The 23,746-nt window shown below is 33.3% G+C and overlaps 1 protein-coding gene across 1 annotated transcript in view; it reads left to right on the top strand.

Moving 5' to 3' along the window:
• LOC129951381 (uncharacterized) overlaps positions 1-5,644 on the top strand; it is a 127,040-nt gene extending 121,396 nt beyond the window's left edge. Inside the window, exon 33 of the mRNA XM_056063504.1 lies at positions 5,495-5,644. Coding sequence (XP_055919479.1) covers positions 5,495-5,644 — 150 coding nt within the window. The remainder of the gene's footprint in view (positions 1-5,494) is intronic.
• Positions 5,645-23,746: the final 18,102 nt, after the last annotated feature.

Here is a 23,746-nt window from a genome sequence, read left to right on the forward strand (position 1 = left end):
AGACGTTAACGGCCGAGTAGAAAATACCCTTGCCTTGTTTCTCACTTCTGATCCTGATAAGTACACAATCCGTGTATTGACGCCTCTAGGCACATCGGACCATAGTGTTATATCTGCTAATTTCTCGTGTCAAACAAATCCAGTTAAAGAAAGAGCTCCAAAGACAACCGTTTGGCAGTACGAGAAAGCCAACTGGGACGGTCTCAATAATTTCTTCAGGATCTTTAACTGGTCGCTATGCTTCCTCGGTAGCGACGTAGACTCCAGTGCAGATATGATTTCTAGTATGATTCATTTGGGAATGGAAACGTTTATCCCGAATAGGGTTAAAAGTATTAAACAGAAGGTTAAATCATGGTTCGATTCGAGCTGCAAAGAGGTTATCAAGGAGAAAGAGGTGAGCTTCCGTTGTTTTAAAGCCAACCAAGCTGAGGAAAACCGGAAAAAGTTTAAGCAAGGCAGGAAGGCCTGCAACGCCTATATTCGAAGGACCAAATTTTTCATGACCAAAAATTACGGCGAAAAATACTGCAATGTCCCAAAGGCAGTAAGAATTGTTGGTCATTTGTAAAAAACATGAGGAATTCTTCCTCTTTCTCGGTTCCTACGCTTGTTGTAAATGACACTCCTTTAGTTAGCTCTATTGATAAAGTCAACTTATTTGCAAGGCAGTTCGCCGAAAATTCCACCTTACCAGATACTGTCATGACTCTCCCAGTTCTTGATCGCGTAAATGATTCTATGGGACCAATCTTTTTTCGTACTCGAACTGTGGCGAGAGTTCTTAAAGATATCAAAATTCATAAATCCGCTGGCCCAGATGGTACCCCCGCTATTATTCTGAAGAGGTGTTCTTCCACGCTTGCAAAACCACTGCATAAGCTTTTCGATCTATCCTTTTCTTCTGGGCTCGTTCCGAGTAGTTGGAAAACTGCATTTGTTCAGCCAATTCCAAAAAAAGGTGAATCTCCTTCTCCCACAAATTACCGACCGATAGCACTAACGTCCCTTCTTTCTAAGGTCATGAAACGCTGATTAATTATCATCTTTAGAAATATCTTGAGGAACGGAAGCTTCTTAATGACCGGCAATACGGCTTCCGTAGCAATAGGTCCACTGGTGATCTCCTGGTTCATCTCACAGAACAGTGGAACAGATCTTTACATCGTTTTGGAGAAAGTAAGATTATTGCACTTGATATTTCACAGGCATTTGATAAAGTCTGGCATCTTGTTCTCTTATCGAAAATGCGTGCTTTCAGTATCGACGAATCTCTTCTTTGTTGGATTAGAAATTTTCTTCTGAACCGTTCAATACAAATTGTTTTGGACTAATTCAAGTCTGAAACTCATAAAATAAACGCTGGTGTGCCCCAGGGCTCCGTTTTGTCTCCGACCCTCTTCCTCATTTTTATTAATGATCTCCTGTCTGCTACTTCTAATCCAATACATTGTTTCGCTGACGATAGCACTCTTAGCTTTTCATATTCGTTTCCGGACTCACATCCCACCTCTTCCGATGTGGAACTGCAACGGCAAAATATGATTAGCTCACTAAATTCCGACCTACACAGCATTGTACAATGGGGAATAAAAAATAGTGTGGAATTTAATGCTTCGAAAACGCAATGCTGTCTTGCATCGTTAAAGCGAGATAAACCGTCTTTGCCACTATCTATGAGTGGCACTTGCCATGCCGCAAGATTTCTAGGTTTTTTGAGATGTTGCAAGAAATTTTTCTCTCCGTCTGATCTGGCTACAATCTACAAAACCTATATACGTCCGAAACTTGAATATAACTCTCATCTTTGGGCTTGTGCTCCAGTAACTTTTTTGAGCATCTTGGCCAGTATTTAAAAAAGAGCTTTTAAAATGATTGGTGACATTAACACCATCAACTCGTTTACATCACTCGAACATCGACGCCAGGTTTCTTGCCTCACCCTTTTTTACCGTTATTTTAACGGACTATGCTCTAGTGAAATAGCCAGTTGCATTCCTCCCCTTAAACAATTTAACCGTAATACCCGCGCTTCTAAGAATGCCCATCAGTTTACCCTTGAGCCCAACTTCGGCCGTACTATGAAGGACAGAGATTCTTTTTTTAGCCGTACTACGCGAATGTGGAACGCCTTGCCACGCTCTATCTTTCCCTGTCATTGCAATGTTCAGAAATTTAAAACCAATGTACACGGAAACCTCCTATCCAACCCTTCCCTTTTTTCCTTTTTTCACTATGTCTTTGGCATATTAAAGGTATAAAAAACCCTTTTAGTGTTTGCTAATTAAAAAAAAAAAAAAAAAATCGCATATTTATCATTACGGTGACAAGTCGCATTTGATTTGGAATTTGATGGGCCTCAAAAACCAAGATGCTTCCGCCAAATTTTATTGTACACCAGCAATGCAATGCGAAGCGTCTTTGAAACCGAACTATTGTTTTGGTATAAAAAAAACTTTGTTCAAGAGTTAGTCTATAAATTGGGCAGTGCAAACTTAACTGAACATAAATCAGGTGACAGCTGTCAAAAAGACCAACTCCAAATATTGGTATTGCTAGATTGAAAACCAAACGTCAAAAAAGTACCCGTTACTTGATTTTCGTGATTTTTAAAAAGCTGTCAGTTTTCCTAGTACTGGGTGTGCTTATAGGCAAAGAAATTTCAAAACGTATAGCGTTTAAAATACTGGCCAAATATTTGCACCATTTTTTCGAGCAAGGCTCCGTATGTAGGTTTTTAAACGATCAATCTTTGCTGGTTTATCTTCAAAGCCCATAAAAAAGCCAACCAATTAACAGAAGAAGGTTTCAAGCGATGTATGGTATGTTGCTTAGTCTTATTAGAAAAATTTGGTCTCTAAATTATTTGAAATGACATAAAGAAAAAAACATCACGTCTCTTTCGGCATTTATGGTGAAATTGCTACCCGATTGGGATATAAATCCATAACAGCAATTTTTTTAACATATTGTGATAGAGTGTCCAGATTCTCAAAAATGCCTAAGAAGAAATTAGGGCACCGTAAACTTTTTCAAGCGCAGTTTGATAAAAAAAAGCACAGGCCGAATTTTTGTAGATTCCATAATATTATCAAAAGTTCCACAAGTCTTAAAAATAAATTATACATATTTGCTTAGGGTTGCCAACAGTTTTCTATTTTAATGTTGTAAGATTAAGTTTGGTGTTTCTGGTTAGATTGATACATATTTACTACTAACAAATCTTTTGGAGTACTTGCAGCTTAGAAAATTTTGAAAAAATTGGTTGCCAGAATGTTAGAAAATACTCAACAAGGCCTGCTGACTTAATACCAAAAATATTAGACCTATTATACGAGGATCAGTTTTTTAATGAATCGCAACAAATTCTTACCGGAAACAAAACAAAAAAACTCTTAATCACTCACTTAATTCGTCTTCGTTGATCCTTAAACATTCCCTCAATTTTATTGCATTTGATCAGAACCATGCATTTCCACATCAAGTTTTTATCCCTCTTCTATTCTCAAGAAAAATTAACGTTCGAAATAATATTTTCTAGGCTATTTACTGTCTGCCAATTCGCTTAACACGCTCAGCAAGTGGTCGTCATGGTACAATAAAATTACCACTACCTCGAAATATTGATGGTCGTCCATCATCAACCGAAGCTGATGTTTCGACAAATTTACCAATGTTGACAAGTTTAAACAGATAATTAAACGGTGCCCAACAATAACTATAAGAACAAAAATAAAATAATTCACATTCACTGTGTTTAACAATAAATTATTATGCATCATGAGTCGCTGGTAAAAAAAAAAGTTCAAACTTAAACTAACATTTTTCTATTCGTTATATTTTTTTTAAATTGAAAATTAAAGTGACATAAGAGTTCACTCACTCAAAAATTCCTTCTTTGATTTGTTCCTAAGATTGTTTTCTTTGCTGACCCAGCTTTAATTTTCATTTAACTCTTAAATTTATTTATTTATATTTTTTAGCATGTTTCTGACTTTGAGGACATCTACAAAGGCAGTAATACATATATTTTCTAAGAACCAAGAAAAATATTGAAATTTCATAAGTCTCCTATCTCAAAGAAATGTTTAGTCCTTTGAAAATATTTTTTGTTTTTTACACGTTCTAGTCAGCGAAAAAACATGTTTTTGTTGTTAAAGTTAAGGTAAATTTTATTAAATTTTCATACTTTTAAAGACTGCTTCAATATGATTTTTATAGTTGCTGTTTTTTTTTTTTTATTTCAAATGAGTTTAAATACAAAAATGATTGAACAGAATATTATTTTCTGTCGTATTTCGATGGTGGTAGAGATAAGTTTTTGTTTTATTCTGACTTCATTGGAATTTAAATAATAATAGGTCAACAATATCAAATTCTTGATTTCCTCTATTTGTTCACTTGTTTTTTGAAATTCAATATCATTATAATATTATAATTCATATTTTATCATTTTGTGTTGCATTTATGTAATGCTTTTATTTTATGTGTGTATACGATGTCACTCAAAAAATTAAAAAACAAAATATCATATAATAACGCCGCCAGCAAAATACGACAGAATTTAATACAAATCATTTTTTAATATTAAATAACAATCAATTGTGTTTGTTTACTAACGCATTCCTTATCATTATAAATGTGAGTCCTGAAATTTAATACACGCCATGTTTTTTTTGTATCATTGCTAAATTAACAAAAACAACAAAAAATTGAATTAAATTGAAACAGGTAGATGCGGAGGGAACAGCAGATTAAGTGGATGCCAATTGCATTCCGAAATGAGGTGTTATATGGCAAAAATGTAAAAATAAAAAAAATAACATTTTTAATTGAAAAATACTTAAAACCCTTGAGGACATAGATGCATTTAAAGTTCTTAAATATTTTTGTTGCATATTTATTTTAAAAATAAGAAGGCTCTTTAATGATTAAAAATGGCTTAATTTAAAAAGTTAAAATTTTCTAGGCATTTAACTTGATGCTTTAAGGTTTTTTAAAATTTAATTGAGGAAAAACACGTTTAATTGAAGGATGCTATCTTCAAGTGAAAACGATTAATTTTCAATTTTTAATTAAAAATATAGACTCTCATACAAATTTGAAACATTTTCTTTTATTAAATTATTGAAAAATTATTTTTACAACTTAAATTTAATATTTAAAAATTCTGCAACATTTGACCAAAACTTGTTAAAGTAAAATTTAACTAATGATAAAAAATACACATCCGATCCGATAAAGATAAAGCCAGGGCCGAAATTCTTTAAACATTTTTTAAAAATAATAAAAATAGGGCAAAAGTTACAAAAAAAATTAATTTTACTAAAAGTGTTAACATATAAAAATTTAAATGTTTTTTTAATAACTCCCTGCATGTGTGGTGCGTCTTACATCGTCATCTCAAAAAAGAAACAAAAGCATTTAAATTTTATTTTCAAACAAAATTTATTTATTAATTTTATTTTTACCACAAAAACAAAACCAAATCTAGCCGTTAGCAGCTTCGAATTTTGATGACGAACTGGAATATGCCGATATGGATTTTCACAATTATGGTCCAATTAATTATAAAGCTGCATCGGTATATGCTTTAGTTAAAAAGGACAAGAAGACCGGTGCCCTTAATTCAGTTAAGAAATAGGTTCTTCAATTTTATTTATTTAAATTATTTTTTTTTATTGATATAGAATATAATTTTATTTTTATGAATAAATACCACAAATTTAATAAAAATCTAAATAAATAAACACAAATATTAAACGTCCTATACAAAAACATACATGAACAGTGCATTTTTTTCTAATCATAAAAATTAAATATAAATAAATACAAAAAAATTAATTAAAATTAAACAATATCACATAGCATCATACAACTACAAAACAAAAATACATATACAAATTATCTAAATTCTCAGTAAAAGTAAAAACAAACGTACTTAAAATAGGTTTTATACATAGCCAAACATTTAAGATGAAAAATAAAACACATATTTAGAGAAACAAACCAAATTAATTATAGTAAAAAATACTAAACCAAAAATAATTAACAAAAAACTACTCGCCAAAACTTTTAATATAAAAATATTATAAAAATTAACAATTCTACCAAAAACTTAAAAATGTATAGTTTGACTATATTCGAATAATTTATTCATTAATTTATAATTATTTATTTAAAATATTAAATTATTTTTCTTTATTTTTAATTAATTTAAAAATATTTATCAAATAAAAAAAATACATACGAACACGAAAATGAGCTTTTTTACCTAGAATGTCACTACCTTTAAAGAAAAACAAAATAAATCTTAACAAAACATTAAATAAAATAAACAATAAACACAAATAAAAATTCAAAACAATGAAGAATCACTTTCATAAGAAAATTTAATTATAGTAAACACCTTTAAATACGCTCACATCTACATTATTAACATACCTACATACATAGAAAATAGGAAACAATCTGTATTATATTTAAACAAAAATAATATAAATAATAAGAACAACAACAAAATACTCTTCATCACAAAAATAAAACCGGATAAAACTCAAAATCAATCAACTTAACCTTAGTGTACCATAAACATAAACATAAACATAAATTTTAAACAAAAACTCAAAAACAATATCTTTATCAAGGTAAAATAAAATTAAAAAAAAAAAACAAAAACTACAACTGTTTTCGTTTTTATATGAAAAATATATTATACATAAAAAATATAAATTGTAAATTATTATATAGCTATTAAAAAAGAAAAAAATACAACTATTTTTGAATAATTAAAAATTAAAAACCAACATAATTGTAGAAAAAGAAATAAAAGAATTTAATATATGGTAACTGTTAATTGTAAATTACATTTTTCTAAAAATAAAACAACAACAAAAAAAAATAACTAAAAGAAATTAATACTTAAGAAATCACAATTTGTCATTTTTAGTCTGTCTTTTGTCATAGCGAAATGATAAAAGAAAATAATAAAAAATTATGTGTTTATGAAACAGAAAATAAACAATTTAATATTAAAACTAAAACTACTGTATAAACAAAAAAGAAAAACAAAATATATATTAACATACGCTATACATTATTATCGATATATGAACAAAAATATTATATATATAAAAATTGTTTTCTTTTGTTATACTATTGTAATTATAATTATATACAAAACAAAAAATAAAGAAAAAAAAACAATGAAAAAGAACTAGACTCAGCAAAAATACAAAAAAAAAGAAATAAAGTAAAATTATATAAAATCTAATAGTGAAATAATGAAAATAAAAGATTAAAAATAAATAACAAACTTGGGTTTTCTTATTTAACATTAAAAGAAGTTGGAACATTGGTTTGGAAGCAGGTCTAAGATGGTAAGCTTTATAATTGAAAATTAAAACAATCCTTTACCCTAGAAAAAGTTATGAAAGGATTGGAGTCGAAACTCCAGATACCAAAAAAAAAAAAAAAAAAAAATGGACAATGTTCAGCTTATTTACAACAAAAATTTTGCCAAAGTAGAAACTTGGTGATACTTTGTCCAATATTTATAGTATAGGTTTCATTGTAAATGATGTTCTGTGCACTAAAAGAATGGTAAGTATCCAAAATGAAAGATGCTTGAGGTACCACAGAACAAGTCCAATTCATCCTTCTTACATCTTGGCCAAAAAACGAAGACTGAACTTTTTTTTTTTTGGAAAAAAGGCGTACTAGAACCCCTTTCAATCCTCTTAGAATAACTTGTTTTTGTCCAAAAAGAGAAGATTTTTAAGAAGTGTTAGGGGGGTATTCTAGTGTAGAGACATGAATTTCACCCGGTTTTTGAAGCGTTGTATAAAGGAAAACAAAAATATTTTTAGTATACATTTTTTTATCATTTGTTTATTGATTTGTATGAAACATACAAAAATTAATTAAAAAAAAATTAAAATTAAAAAAGTTACAAGCCGTTCAAGGTGGAGGTGTAAATAAAAGAGGGTGTCCTGGTGTGCATCCTACCAACCCGCCTGGTGATCTGAAAAACAAAAACCAGACGGATTTTTAATTATTATAGATGTCGCTATCGTTTGACCCTTGGATAAGTTAAAAAAAAATGTTTTAACAAAATGGCAGCATTTTGTTGCATATTCCATATTTTCCAATAATTCCGAATAAAGAGATATATAAAGAACATCCTCTCCAAATTTGAAGTAAATCGGTCTATTAAAACTCGATATATCCTTACCGCCAGCTGGAAAAAAGTTTCGAGAAAAACGCGTTCAAAGTTTTGAGACAAGTTTTTGACAATTTTATTTATAGAATGATACAGAATACGTACATATTTTTAATCAGCGATTCCTGCTCCATATAAAAATCCTTCCTCTACTTCAAAATACTCATTCGATGTTCTCTGATGAAGACGAGCAGTTCTACACTCCTTTGACGCCTCTGAAGTCCGGAATTCCGAGCGCTCGATACGCGCTTCGTCCCGTCTCGTTGCAAAAGCATAGGCTTCTGGGCCAATCGTGATTCCCATCACAGCTAAGATTTTTAATATGGGTATATAACCTTCATTAAAAATACTAACTGCGAAGAAAGTGGCAATTTCAATCGTCTTCAGCCCAGCGTGAATGTGCTTCGGAGCAAAAGTCCAAATCAATGAATTCAACGATTCGTTATTATTTTGAGTTTCAGAACCCAAACATCGTTCCAATAAAGAATCAGCTGATAAACTTTGATAAATTGGTTTTATTACTTCTATAACGTTATCATTTAGAAGAGGATTTTTGTGATCAAATTCGTCAATGATGCCGTTTTCTACTGCTTTCTGATACTTGCACCAACTATAGGTGAACAATTCATGTGTTGACGATTTTCGTTAGTTGAAATTTTATGAAAGTAGGTTGCCCACACATCTATCTTCATGTCTTCCTTTGCCACCGATACCTTTATTATCTGTTTTGGCCTTACGTAACCGTGAACCCATGCTTTTCTGAACGTGCCCAACACACTCCTTTTTTTCTACCACCTGATTATCATTGCAGGGGTTAATAGCAAGAATGCCTTTAAAAGTTTTTGAGTCACCATCTCCGATATATCGGATATATTTGGCAATATGCTTGCTTTCCGATCTCCCAAACATTTCAACAACCCCATCAACTTCCATTTTTCCAGCGCTTCCTTTATGATTTATGGTACATACTTCTTGATGCTCTTCATACCAATCTCGATAAGTTTCGATGTCTTAATTTTTTGTGTTTCCATAGATTACACCCTTGACAAAAACTTGATTTTACTATCGTATCAACAACTTTTTTACTGTACTTGCCGATGAGCGTGGTAACACCAAAGAGAGAACAATGTGAAATTTGTAAAAAGAAAAATAATGAATTATTCTCTCCACCAATTCCACCATAAGTACTGCTGCTTGTAGTTCCAGACGGGCTATGCTGACAATTTTCAGTGGAACAACTCTTGATTTTGAGCAAAGCAGCTGGCAAAAGGTTTGATTTCTTTCATCGATTGATCGTAAGTAAACACACGATCCAAAAGCACTTAAACTGCTATCGGAGAAAGCATGAAGTTCAATTGTCTTGGCAGAAGGAAGAAGAACGTATCGTGGAATGCTTATATTGCTCATTAGTGAGAATTGCCCAATGTATTTAATCCACTTTTGAGCCATTTCATTTGAAAGATTGTCGTCCCAAGACAATTTTGATTTCCACAATTCTTGTAAGAATAGCTTGCCAATGACAATTATAGGTCCAAGTAGCCCAAGAGGATCAAAAAGTCTTGCAAGATCGGCCAAAACTGTTCGTTTTGTTATTTGTGTAGATATTTTGTTTACCTTTTCGTCATTGTAGCTGAAATCAAAGACATCTTGTGAAGGATCCCATATTAGTCCTAATGTTTTGATTATCTCAGATTGATGAAATGTCACTAGTTTCTCTTTATCTTCTTCAGGAATTCCCTTTAAAATCATTGGATGATTGGAACAAAATTTTTTCAATTCAAAATGTCCTGCTTTGAGTAGACAAATGATTTCATTAAGCAAATTATGAGCATCATCAATGGTCTCTGAACCAGCCAAGCAATCATCCACGTATAAATTGTTTTTAACGGCTTGTGATGCTCTAAAAAATGAATCTTGATTATCTTCTGCTAATTTAACGAGACATCTGGTTGCTAGGTAAGAAGCCGATGCGGTCCCATAAGTGACGGTGTTTAATTTGTACAGCTGTAATGGTTCATCAGCTCTTGATCTCCAGAAGATAAGTTGAAATGCTCGATCATCCTCGTGCATCAAAACCTGGCGATACATCTTTGTTATGTCTGCTGTAAAGACATATCTGTGCATTCTGAATTTTAAAACTATTGAAAATAGATCTGGTTGAACGGTTGGGCCCACCATGAGTATATCATTTAATGAGTGACCAGAAGTAGTCTTGGCTGATGCATCAAAAACTACTCGAAGTTTCGTTGACGAACTTTCGGGTTTCATGACGCAATGATGAGGTATGACGTAGTGCCTTTGTGGAATATTGTCCTTGTTAATTGGCGTCATGTGACCCAATGCTTTATATTCCTCCATGAAGTTAATGTAAGATGTTTTAAGCTCTTCATCCTTGCTCAACTTGTTTTCTAAAGAAAGAAACCTTTTTCTTGCTGCTTGAAGGGAGTCACCTAAACCTGTGGTAGGATCCTCTTTAAATGGTAATTTAACCACAAATTTACCTTCAGAATTCAGAACTGTGTTTTTCTTGAAATGTTCTTCACACTGATGTTCTTCCTCGCTCTGAGTGTTAGTGGGAATGTCATGGCTTTCTATTTCCCAGAAAGAACGAACGAGTTTATCCAACGATGTCAACGATGGCTTTGTTACTATGTGACAATGAGCATGCGAATTTGAAGCTGGAGCACTTCCGCCTACTATCCAGCCTAGCACTGTGTTTCGTAAGATTGGTAGGTCGTTTGAAACTTTGTATTCTCCTTGTAGAAACAGATCAAAGAATAGTTCGGCTCCCAATAACATGTCAATTTGCTTGGACTTGCAGAAAGATGGATCAGCCAGCTTGATGTAGGATGGAATTTTCCACATTGAGACATCGATTTCTTGACTAGACTGATAGTCACTTATCCGAGTCATGATGTTCGCTTCTACTATTGCTCGATAGGTCGACATCCTAGATTCAAATGTAATTGGGGCCACAAAATCAGATCTGCATTCTTGGCCACCTATTCCGCAGATTGATGTATCCTTGGGATACTTCTTGATTCCTAACTGCTGTAAGAAGGATGTTGTTACAAAATTCAGCTGTGATCCTGAATCAAGAAGAGCTCTGCATGGGATTCTTGTACCGTGTGCTGAGATCACATTGACCACTGCCGTTGCCAAGAACACATGACGTTTTTTGAAGTGTGTTCCTGCTGCTGCATTAACAGCTTGATGTGTGGGCTGCAAACTATCTTTTTCACCCAACGTACTTGGTGAGTTTTGCTGCTGCTTCTGCAGGTGAAGTAGCGTGTTGTGGGGCATGTTGCACTTCTGACATTTTCGTGACGTGCATGATTGGGAATAATGGCCTTTTTTCAAACAGTTTCTGCATAACATCAGCCTGTGAACAGCTTTTCCTCGTTCCAAACCTGTAAGAGATAAGAATTTAGTACAATTATATATCCCATGCTTACTAGAATTGCAAAAATGGCAAATCAGTGTCTTATCCTGATCAATCTTAGGGGGTATGGCCGCAGTTGACTTCCGTCCATTGTTGTAGATAGCGGTGACTTCTAGGCTCTGGAACTTCTTTTTGTCGTCTCGGGAGTTGATGGCTTCGAGAGTCTGGAATCTTGACTCAACAAACGTCAGAAATTCTTGAATGGTGGGACTGCTTCTCGGATCCTTTAACGCGAACTCAAGCTTTTCCCTGCTCTCCTTGTCCAGTTTTTGCAAAAGAAGATGTACTACTATTGGGTCCCAGTTTACGATGTCATAATTCATATTAGTTATGACTTGTAAGCACTCTTTTGTGTTGTCATGAAGTTTTCTTAAACTTGAACTTGTTGCTGTGGTATTTGGATGTGTTAGCAACTTATTTAGTTGAGCGGTCAATAGCAATCTTTTGTTGTTGAAGCGTTCAACAAGTACTCCCCAAGCTATCTCGTAGTTGCTGTCTGTTGGCTTAAAGTTTTGTATTAACTCTAGGGCTTTTCCAGTTACATTTGCCCTCAAAAAATATAATTTTTGTGCCGGTGGTATTGGCTGATTATGAATCATTTGCTTGAATAAGTCATGAAATTGTAACCAATTCAAATATTCACCGTCAAATTTAGGTAGCTCGATTTTGGGAAGCTTCATCATTATATTCAGGGGTTTTGGATCACTTCCCATTTCTTGTGCTGTCGGAATGGCCGTGAAAAGCTTCAGTAATGCCTCCTCAACGCTTTCTTGTAGATTGAAGTATTCTTCTACTTCCTCTGCACTTAACTCTTGATCCAACTTTCGATACAAATTCGTAATCTCATCCCAATTCTGCTCCAGACTTCTTGCTTTTATTTGGGAGAATTGATGAGTATTATTTATGGATGACTGCTCATTAATCTTGATAATTGACTTCTTTAATATGTTTGTCAACAATATATATCGTGCCTTGTGGTTCATTTGCACACAAGGAATGGTTGGCTCTTGATTTGCCTTTGTAACAATCCCCTTCTTGATTTTGGGAATTGCACCCTGTTGCATAACAAATTCATGGTCATCTTCTGCATGGCCCTTGGTTGTTTTAGCTTCTCCTGAACCTTGTTTCCTTGTATCACTTGGGTTTGGAAGCTCATGCTGAGTAAATTCTGCTATTCTCCTATAAATGTCGGCAGTCATGACTTCTGACGCCTTTCGAACCATTTCAAAATAGTCCTTTTTGAAATAGGGATGGTCCATGTGGTCCGAGAACCTATCTCGCAAAAGGGAATCATTGTGGTCGAATTGTTCCCAAAGTGGTTCTAGTTGCGCCTTTTTCTTGTTTAGATAATCCAGCGTCTTCCTGATTGAACCATCTTTGTTAAAGTTGCGTACGATGGTGCAGATTGATTCGCCCAGTTTTTCTTGGTGAGCGGCGATTTCTTCAATGGTGCTGTTTTCATTCCAGTAAGCCATTTTTTTTATTTTTTTAAGTTTTTCACTATTTTTTATTAATTAATGAATTATTTATAACTTGCGCTTTGTTTTTTATTAAAATAACCACTTTTATTAAAATAACACTTATACAGGCTACTAAAACTCTTTTTAGTACTGTCCTGTCACGGTCGCCAATGTGAAATTTGTAAAAAGAAAAATAAAAATAATCCGCACAAGACACAACTAAACACTTGAAAGTTTTGAACAGAAGTGAAGTCTTTATTCTAAAAAATACATGACATGAAACAAACAAATAATCAAAAGTGCAAATATGTAATAAAGCGTGAGAACGGATGAATAGTTTGTTGTTCACACCTCTCGGGTTCAACTAAAGATATTTGGTATTCATCTGTTCTCATGCTTTACTTACTGAGGAGAAATACATTGGAATGCAATTCAACTTGAAATATGAGGAATAATAAATGAAACTTAAACATTTGCTTGCTGGGGAAAAATACATTAGAATGCAATTTAGTTTAAAGAAATATAAGAATAAATGAATAAATGAAACTTAAACAAAGTGCCATCGCCGAAAACAGTCAAATGATTAGGATTAGCGTGAGGATCAGACTCTAATATTCATTCCTTTTCTTCTCTTACGGCTTTTGAGATAATTTGATCGTAAACTGCTAAAGCGGCCGTGTATAAATTGTCAAGACAACTGTAGTATGTACCAGTAGTCAAGCATTGATAAATGTCCATCATACAACAATATATGTTTATACCTTCCCTTCCAACTCCTAGCAATCTCATAGCTGCCACAATTCTTTGATTTACTTCAAATGCTTTATTTATAAAAAGCGATCATTGAATATATCGTACTTGCTCACACTCACATTGTAAAGCAATTTTAAACCCTAACCCACGAGCAGCTACACGACTAAATTTTATCTCTTTTTTACATGTAAAGCACAGAATCAATGTTGAAAGCCTGGTAAAAACAGACAAAAATTCTAGAATACAATAACCGTAATTGTTATTAATTATAACTTCCTCATCCTGCAAATTTCTTAATTTTACTGCAGATGTACTTGTGAAACTGATTTCTTCTTTTACACTAAATTTATTACCTGAAAATCTCATTTTTTTTTATCTGCATGGCAGTACAGAACTGAATTTCGAAGATTTTCTATCCATTTCACAAAATAATTCACTTCAAAAATAAACACGTTGTCAGGGCTAGCACTTTCACTCACTATAAAGGTTGCCAAAATGAAACTAAAAGGACAAAACAGTTCAAACCCAGTTTCTTTGACCTTCAATTAACTTGTGAAATAATCGGAATATTAAAAAATCCTTTTAAACGCATATTCTTGAATGTCTAAACTTAGCGTTGTGCCGATAAAAAAACTTCCTACCCTTCCAATCAATTAATCAAAAAAATCAAAGTAGAATCAAACAAAAAAAACTTTATGCGTGAAGAAAATTAATCGCAGAAATATATGATGTATAAAAGCACAGCGCAATGGTTAACGTCCTCACCTTGCCCTCCATTTAAAACAACCATATAAGGTTGAATGTTGCATACGCTATTTACGGTACTAAAGGCTAATTTTTTAAAAACTTTAGAGCTCAGAAAAATGCATTAAATCTTTATTTGAATCGAAAGTTCGATCCATATTATTAAATTTTCGAAGATTATTTGAAGCAATTGTTGACTTTGACTGCGCCTCAAATGGTCCATCCGCTTAGTCCAATTTTGGCATAATCTTTTCAACATTTCAACCGGTACCTCACGAATAAATACTTAAATATTGTTTTCTAATGCGTCAATTGAAGCCGGATTGTCTGTATAGACATGAAGTTTACCATAAATAAATAAGAGGAAAATTTGAGCACTCTTCATGACAAGAATTACTCTTGGAGATTTTTTTTAATTCCTTTAAACCAGTACCCGTAAAAAAAAAAAAACACTTTAGATGGCATAGGAAGGAATCAAACCCAAGACCTCTGGCATGACAGTCCAGTGCACTTTTTTTTGTTTTAAATTCATTTTTATTAAATCCTTCTTAAACCTATCTTAAAGCTTGATAACAATTCATAAAACTAGCCTAATTATCCATAACTTACAACTAACTTAATGGTCTCATACAGACACTCAAAGTTAAACTATAACACTAACTACTTATGACTTTCGGCCCTAAGATTTATTTTACTTCAATTTAAATTTTATTTATTTTTGTATTTATTAGATAAATTTGAAAAAAAAATTAATATCAAGATCCTTTTTTATTTTTACTTAAAAAAAAAGTCCTTAATATAAACCTTAAAGCTAACTTAAACTACATTTTCTACCTATAAACTACTTAAAACTAGAACAACCACAGCCGAACCAAAGGAGCTCTGTTCCGTCTTGTGCCATGACTTCACAATTGTACAGGAGTCGCCTATGCACGGTTCTTCGTCTGACGTGGTAGATTAACGGAACTGCCAATCTATCCTGTATCAGACCGCATTTGTCTAGAAAGAGGAATGTCTCTGGTGGAATGAAGCCGCTCAAGCGTGCACTTTCAAAATACTCGTTGTTCGGATAGAACGCACCGAAAATTAAATTATTGGTCGAAGACAATGTGACCTCGAACGAGTTTGATCACGAAATTTTCAATTCTGTTGATTCGAGCCCCGTTGTATAGGACCTCGTTGGAATAGTAATGCACATAAGAAGATTCGGCTGTTCCATATAAGCCGGTACTGATCTAACCAGATACCAAGTCACTTCACTACACTTTTGCTCGCTTAAGGCTGCCCGTGAAGATCAACGATGACCATCTTGGCCCAATTCTTGCACGTATCCCTCGTGGCCCTAGTCAACGGAGTCCGGAACAGAATTGTCTCCGACTTCTGTACATTTATTTTCAGTTTCCAGTCGTCGCAATATCGCTGAATCTTGTCGAAATTACGCTGCAAGAGAATTCTGATAAAATCAACCTTTCGGGCACTCTGTGAGCAATTAGATCGTCGGCTTTCGCAATTGTATTAGTTAGACTACCTATAAGATTTCTGGTGTAAATGCTGAAGAGAATCGGCGAATTCACCGCTCCCTGTTGAAGACCATTTTTAATTGAGAATGTTGTGGTAGAAGTTACATTGCCACTTTTGACAACAAACTTTCTACCGTTAAGCATATCATAAAGTATATACAACAATGGCTTGCTTATGCTAAGCCTGCTCAGTTTTAGGTAAAGACCCTCTAACCATACGGTCATACAGTGTCAAAGGCCTTTTCCAAATCAACCAGAACAGCACCTGTGCATTATTGTTTTGATTTATTCTATTGGATATCAGAAACGAGTTTAGACGCAGCATGAATTGTGTCATGACCCGCGTTGAACTCAGAGCCCTATTTATGATTTTTTCGAAAACTTTGCTGATGCTCGGAAGAAGACTTATCGACCGAAGATTTGAGGGGTTGGAGTTGTCCTTTCCCTTTTTCGGGAGAGGATTAACCACAGCGGTCTTCCAATGCACTGGATAATATGCATTATTCACTGCATTGTTGAAGAGTGTGGTGTAAATGTCAATTGCTTCCATCGATAAATGTCTTAGTACAACGTTGGATATACCATCGACACCTGCTGACTTTTTATTTTTTATTGAATTTAAGATGGTCTGAAGTTCAACCTTCGTCGCTAACAAGAAACTTGGTCCCGTTTGCTCGGCGATTATGGGATTTGTCAAGGAATCGTCATTGAACCGCATGAAACTGCTGTTCTCAGATCGCCATTGTGCCATATTATTTTGAAGGTAAAAGTGATTAAGTAGGGCTCTGTTTTCCAGGTCGTGGTTGGGGCGAATGCTAACATTCACATTGTACACTTGCTGGAAATCAGCTCCACTTTTTCCTTCGGATCTTCAATGATATAAAAGCCATCGTCAAAGATGGCTTCTCTCTCTGTCTCTATTCTCTTCGGTTCTTTGGAGTTTCAGACTCGGAAGGCCATTGTCGTTCTTGTTCCTGAATATCTTGTTGATTATAGGGAACATACTAGGGTCACTCGAATTAACTGACCGGATCTTGTGATCCCAGTACTTGTTAATTGATAACCTGTAGTTCTCCTTAATCAACAGATTGACTTTTTTTATTGACGACTTCAGTGTCCTAACCTCCAAGTCATGTGGGTGAAAACTTTCGTACTCGACTGTCTGTCAGCAGTTTCGAGGGTGATTACCCACTTTGTCTGTAACTGTCAGTCTTGTGTCGTACAGCAAAAGATTCACTGAACTCGTCTCCCAATAAGTGCATTGCTCCACGTGCTGTGTGGCATGTGGCACCGTCTTGTTGAAACCACATGTAATTCAAGTCAAGCTCTTCCATTTTGACCAAAAACAAGTTGTATATCATCTCTCGGTAGAGCTCACCATTCACAGTTACGTTACGATTAGCATCATCATTGAAGAAGTACGGTCCAATGATGCCACCAGCCCATAAACCGCGCCAAACTGTGACTTTTTCTGGATGCATTGGTAGCTCTGTTTGTGGCTGATACTCACTCCAAAATCGACAATTCTGCTTATTTACGTACCCATCGAGCCAAAAATGAGCTTTGTCGCTGAACACAATTTTTCGGTAAAGAAGTGGATCTTCGGCCAACTTTCCAAGAGCCCAACTTTAATTTTTGCACCAGCTGTATTTTGAAAGGCTACACACCTTAATCCTTCCGCTAAATTGTCCACGTAGTTGAGTAACAGAGGCCCGATACTGCGAACGTCGACGAATCGATAATTGATGGCCATACAGCTGAGATTTTTTTTTTAGTTAACACTCTACGTAAGCGTGTTGGTGGTTTGATGTCCAACAATGTAAATTTGGTGCGAAAGGTAGTCACAATAGCCCCTTCAGTGGGTCGATTAAACGGGCCATAAAATGGAAGAAGCGCACGATAAACTTTCTTAACAGAGCACGTATTTTGATAATATAAGTCAATTATATGCGAGCGTTGTTCGTTTATAAGACGATTCATGGTTAAATTATAGACGAAACTGAACATTTTTGACAATAAAAGAAAACACGTTAGCTGTTTAAACCAGTGTTGCCAAAAAGATAATAGCTACAAAATCACCCGTTATTATACGCTTGGACGCTTGATATATTATTCATCATAGTTGATTGTCCAAATTGTGTTTTATTAGTCTACAAAAGTTATGTTCAGCCACAATAATGTTTTGGGCTTTAACACAATCCTTAACTTCATGTGGTTAAAATATAGGGTTATTAAACACATCATCAACGCATGATTTTCTTAACTGGACAGAAATTCAACTTTATACGAATTTCCGACTCCATTAAAAAAAAAATTTCTATCCATTATCGTATCTTAAAATTTCTCATGTCAAAAAAAAAAAAACTGTTTAATAATAAACTTATTATCAGCCTTTACAAATATCTCTAAGAACGGAGGTTTCTTAATGGCTTAATTACCAATAGGTACAATTGTAATCTCATGGTTTATCTAATCGAGCAGTGGAACAAATCTTTACATGGTTTTGGAGAAAGTAACATTGTCACTTGGTATTTTAAACCATTTAGAAGAGTTTTCATCGTATAGAAAATGCGTGCTTTTGGTATTGATGAATTTCTTCATCGTTCGTAAAATAAATGCTTGTGTTACCCATGGCTCTGTTTTGTCCTCGACTCTCTGTCTTATAAACGATATTTTGTTTGCCACTTCTAATCCATTAAACTGTTTCGCTAAAGATATTACTTTCAGCTTTTCATATTCGTATATATGTTGGTTCACATTCTTGTCCTTGAGATGTGAAACTTCAATAGCAGCTTAAGTCAAGCTCATTAAACTCCGATCAGGACAGGACAGGCTTTTTCGTATTAATTCCCTTCAATTTAAAACTAATCGTATTGCGTTAATGGGTATGACCCCAATTAAATTATAAATTATTTATTGTTTGTATATCAAAACAACATTTGTATTTTACTTCCTTAAACCTTGTTGCTAAAAGTACTACTTTTAACAAAATTCTACTGGACAAAGAACATAATATGAATCGGAAATTCAGCATTTTCCAAAACCTCCGCACTCATTAACTTTTGACTAACTGACGATAAAGGGGTGTTGAGTTCTATAAGTAAGGATTTCATCTATAGATTTATTTGTAATGTAACGACATTCACCAAAAATTGGTTTGCTGTCAAAAACAACTAAAATTTTTGTTTTTACTCAATTTAGAATTTGAAAAAACTTAAGAAATGCTTTATATTATTTTAATGAAAATTGTTGCTAAGAAAAACAACAAATATTCAGGTTCTTAAGAAGAAACCTTGAATAAGAGATCATCAATTTTATATTAAGTTGCCTTTAAATTCCTTAAACCACCCTTCAATTTTAAAAAATTTTATAAAAAATTGAAAATTTTGACATTTTTCCACGTTTCAAGGTCCCTAGAGTCGAAATAAAAGATTTTTAGAAAGATGTCTGTGCGTGCGTGTGTACGTACTTTTATATATATATAAGATAATAAGGCAGAAAGATGCAGAAAGGGCTCTCATGAAAATTGCTTGGGTACTTTTTTTACCATATCAGCAGTTTGAAAAAAGGTGATCATTTTCGTTAACCCTCAATATCTTCCGAACCAAAAACGGTAGAGACTCGAATTAAATTTTATATCTATCTATCTATATATATAAAAATCAATGCCACTTTTCGTTGTAATGTTATAACTTAACAATGTCTTTACCGATTTGGCTAATTTTGGTCTTGAATTATTCGTTGAAGTTCAGAGAAGGTTTGTACGTAGAGAAAATTAAAAAGAAAAACTATAAAAAGTGTAAAATCGACATCTTTCTAAACTTCCATATACAAACAATTTGTACTTATACTTAAAAGCCGATTTGAACCTTTGGCAAAACAAATTTAATGTGATCATATGTCATTTCATTTTATAAGCGATAATTATTGCTTTGTTTTATTTATATTTTCCAAAATATTGTTGAGTTGTTGAGTGAAGGTAAAATGCGACGAGCAAGACGACCCAACATAGGCCTGCGAACGCGTAATGCAAATCAAGTGGCATTATTAAGACGATCTCAGACTATACAGATGCATCGCAACGTGAACGTACTGCACAGGATAGATCTGTTGACCCTGTACCACGAATACGTCGTGCTACCTACCACGAATGAAATGCTGCATGCTGCTTTTAATTACAATAGTCAAATTTATTAAAGTATGTACGAATACATTGGAATGATGGACGCAATATGTCTACATTGTGATGCTGCTAACTTTCCAGGTGAAGCGCCCGGAATGTGTTGTGCTAATGGTAAAGTGAGATTGCCAAAATTACAAAATCCATCCAAACCATTGTAATCATTTATTTTTGGGACATCTCAAACGTCGAAGCAGTTTGAAACTAAAAACTCTGTAAACTCTTTCATTTGTTGGAGGATGATGCACATTGGGATTCAACGTTTCAAGATGCACTTCAGCTCTTCCACAACAAATACGAATGCTATTTGCCATTATATTATCAACATGTTCGCTACCAAATCCACTTGAGTTGTGGAGCAAATGTAAACATTGTATGGCAGAAGATATTTTAATTCGTATGCGTCATCATGAAAGAAGTCCTGATTTATTGATTACCTTGAAGCCATTTCCAATAATGCAGGTCGATTATATTTCTTGGGTGCACCTGGAGGTACAGACAAAACTTTCGTTGTATCATTGATTTTAGGCACTTGCATCTTCGGGAACTGCTGCTACGTTGTTAGAAGGTGGTCGGAATGTACAGGTGATTGAAACTTCAACTTGCAATATTTCGAAAAATTCTGTCATGGCTAAAGTTCTGCGATTAACATCAATTATTTTATGGGATGAGTGCACAATGGCGAATTAAAAATCAATAGAAGCATTTAATCGAACAATGCAAGATTTACGCAGTAATCAACATCTTTTTGGTGGTGCTCTGATATTACTGTCAGGGGACTTTCATCAAGCATTGCCTGTTATTCCTCGATCAACTCTTGCTGATGAAATAAACGCCTGTTTGATTCATCAGTTCTTTGGAGTTATGTACGAAAATTGACACTGAACATTAATATGCGTATTCATTTACATAATGATGCAACTGTCCATGAGTTTTCAAAACAATTGTTAGAAATTGGTGATGGAAAAATACCAATCGACTGAACCAACGGATTGATCACTTCACGGAACAATTTTTGTACAATTGCGCAATCTACAGATGAATTGATTGAATGTTTTTTTCCGAATATTCTTCAGAATTAGGCACCAGATTGGCAGCGAAAAAGTTATTGCCAAATTTGATTGAAGCTACAATCTTAACGGGTAAATCAAAAAGAGAAGTGTGTTTGATTCCACATATCCCTATGATTGCAACTGATATGCCATTTGAATTCAAAAGATTACAATATTCTGTGCGTTTATTATTTGCGATGTCCCTAAATAAGGCACAAGGGCAAACACTAGACGTTTGTGCTATCAATTTGGAGGAATCATGTTTTTCACATGGTCAAGTTTATGTTCCCTGTTCCAGAGCCAAAACCCCAACTGTTTATTTATTCATGCTCAAAATGGAAAAACAAATAATAATGTTTATCCAACTATTTTAGTCTAACTCATAGTAAGAGTACCCAATTCTTTTTTATTTTTTAGTTTTTACTCTTTGCTGATACATTATAATATAAACAATATATCATTTGGGTCATTTGCTAGCAATTTAAAATATTTTTTTTTTGTTTCAATAAATGAACTTAATAATATTTTTTGTTATTACTATGCCTTATGCGTAGCGAAGCACGTACCGAGCCGCTAGTAATATATTATAACGTAATATCAAAGAAGTATAATTTAAAAAAAAATACATTTAACGGTTTTTTTATAAATCAAAAAAACTGAAAAAAAATTTAGGACTAAAATACGATTGCATCTCCAAACAAGAATAATGTTTTTGACATCTGATAAAATTTTAAGAAAAATCGAATGGACAGCTTTTTTTATAAAAAATAAAAATCTAAAAAAAACATTACTCAAAGTTGGTAAAAATTGAATATCGATTCAAATATCTTTTCAAAAATTTGAAATATTGGTTTCAAACTTATTTTATGTCACAGAAATATTGTTTTAGATATTCAGTGATTTTTAACAAAAAATAGTACGCAAATTCGGTAAAAATTGATACGCGTACATATAAACAAACTTTTTAGCAAGACAAATCGACAGACGGAATGGGAAGTTATCAGTGTGGGTCCCATCCCAGCCTCCTTTTTTCGTTTAACTTTTATAGGAGTTAAACGAAAATATTCTATTTGACACCAAAGAATGTCAAGAAACTAAATGCTGTACAAATTTTTAAAATTAGAAGATGCAAATTTTTGTCTGTACAGAATTATTTTTTTTTAATTCTAAAGTTAGATTGCTACAATATTTATAAAGGTTTTTCTAATAAAAGGTTTCATTTTTATGATAAAGGTTGATGCTCGCCGTCTTTAGAAAGTTACAAAATATATATTCATTGCAGAATTGGTATTTTAGTAACCTAACATAGACTGTTTAAAATGCTGTTTTTGACCAGAGGGCGTAATTCTAAAATAGAAATGCAAAATTTTCCAACAAAATCATTACCAAATTGTTAGAAACAAATAAACTTTGCAACGTAAAAATTGAATCCTATGTATACTTTGATGGAAAATGTATTTGAAAAAAAAAATATTCCAAACTATAAGTCAATGGTTTGAAAAATGAGACATGAGTCAATCTTAAAAAAAAGTCAGCATTGAGGTAAACCCGTTTGAAGTTTTGAATGGTAGAAATTTATAAATAATTTTTTTATACTTTAAAAACCAAATACGGCAATGATCTTTTGGCAAAGCATTTTTAAGATCAAAGGGATTAATTCAAGATATAAAAAACCGACATTTAGAAAACTCTAGGGTGGACTAACTTCTGAAAAGAAGGGATAGCAGTATCAATGAAAAATTATATAATACGTTCACTGTAAAGGTTGGCACATGACCAATTCACACATATGTGGCTGCATATGGCTTTCATTAGTTCACGAATTCTATGTTAAAGGTTTTGTTGTGATTCTGGAGCATCGGCTTAGAATTTTTAACTTTTGCATGATTCTTAAAAGAAAAGGTGTTCATATGATTTCGATGAAATATAATCAAGAAAATTTCCTACCAAAATTTTTACAATTTTAAAGACGCGTCGTTGAAGCTTGTGTCATTTATTTTAGTACTAGCGTAATTTGTTCAAGTCATAATATGTTGATAGCCTCAGGTGTCAGCTGACTAACTAAAGGTTTTATGTAATTAAACCTTTAGTTAGAAAGTCCTTTATGGGTAACTTTTATTAATTTAGTGAAAATCCTCTCAAATTTTCGTAACTTCTCACAGCAAGTAAAAACAAATTTAAATATCATTAATTCACTTCTGACGATAATTCAATTGATTCCAATTAAAATGCTTAAAATAGTATAAAATAAAATGAAAAAACCAAATGCTGCCCTTTAAAAGTGCCTGAGGTAATAAACTCCCCCGTTGTCATCCAAAAGGTTAATTTTTAAATATTAAATATTTCTTAAGTCAAAAAACATACAGTTTCCATA

Source organism: Eupeodes corollae, chromosome 1 (genome assembly GCF_945859685.1).
Source record: "Eupeodes corollae chromosome 1, idEupCoro1.1, whole genome shotgun sequence".
Lineage (NCBI taxonomy): Eukaryota > Metazoa > Arthropoda > Insecta > Diptera > Syrphidae > Eupeodes > Eupeodes corollae.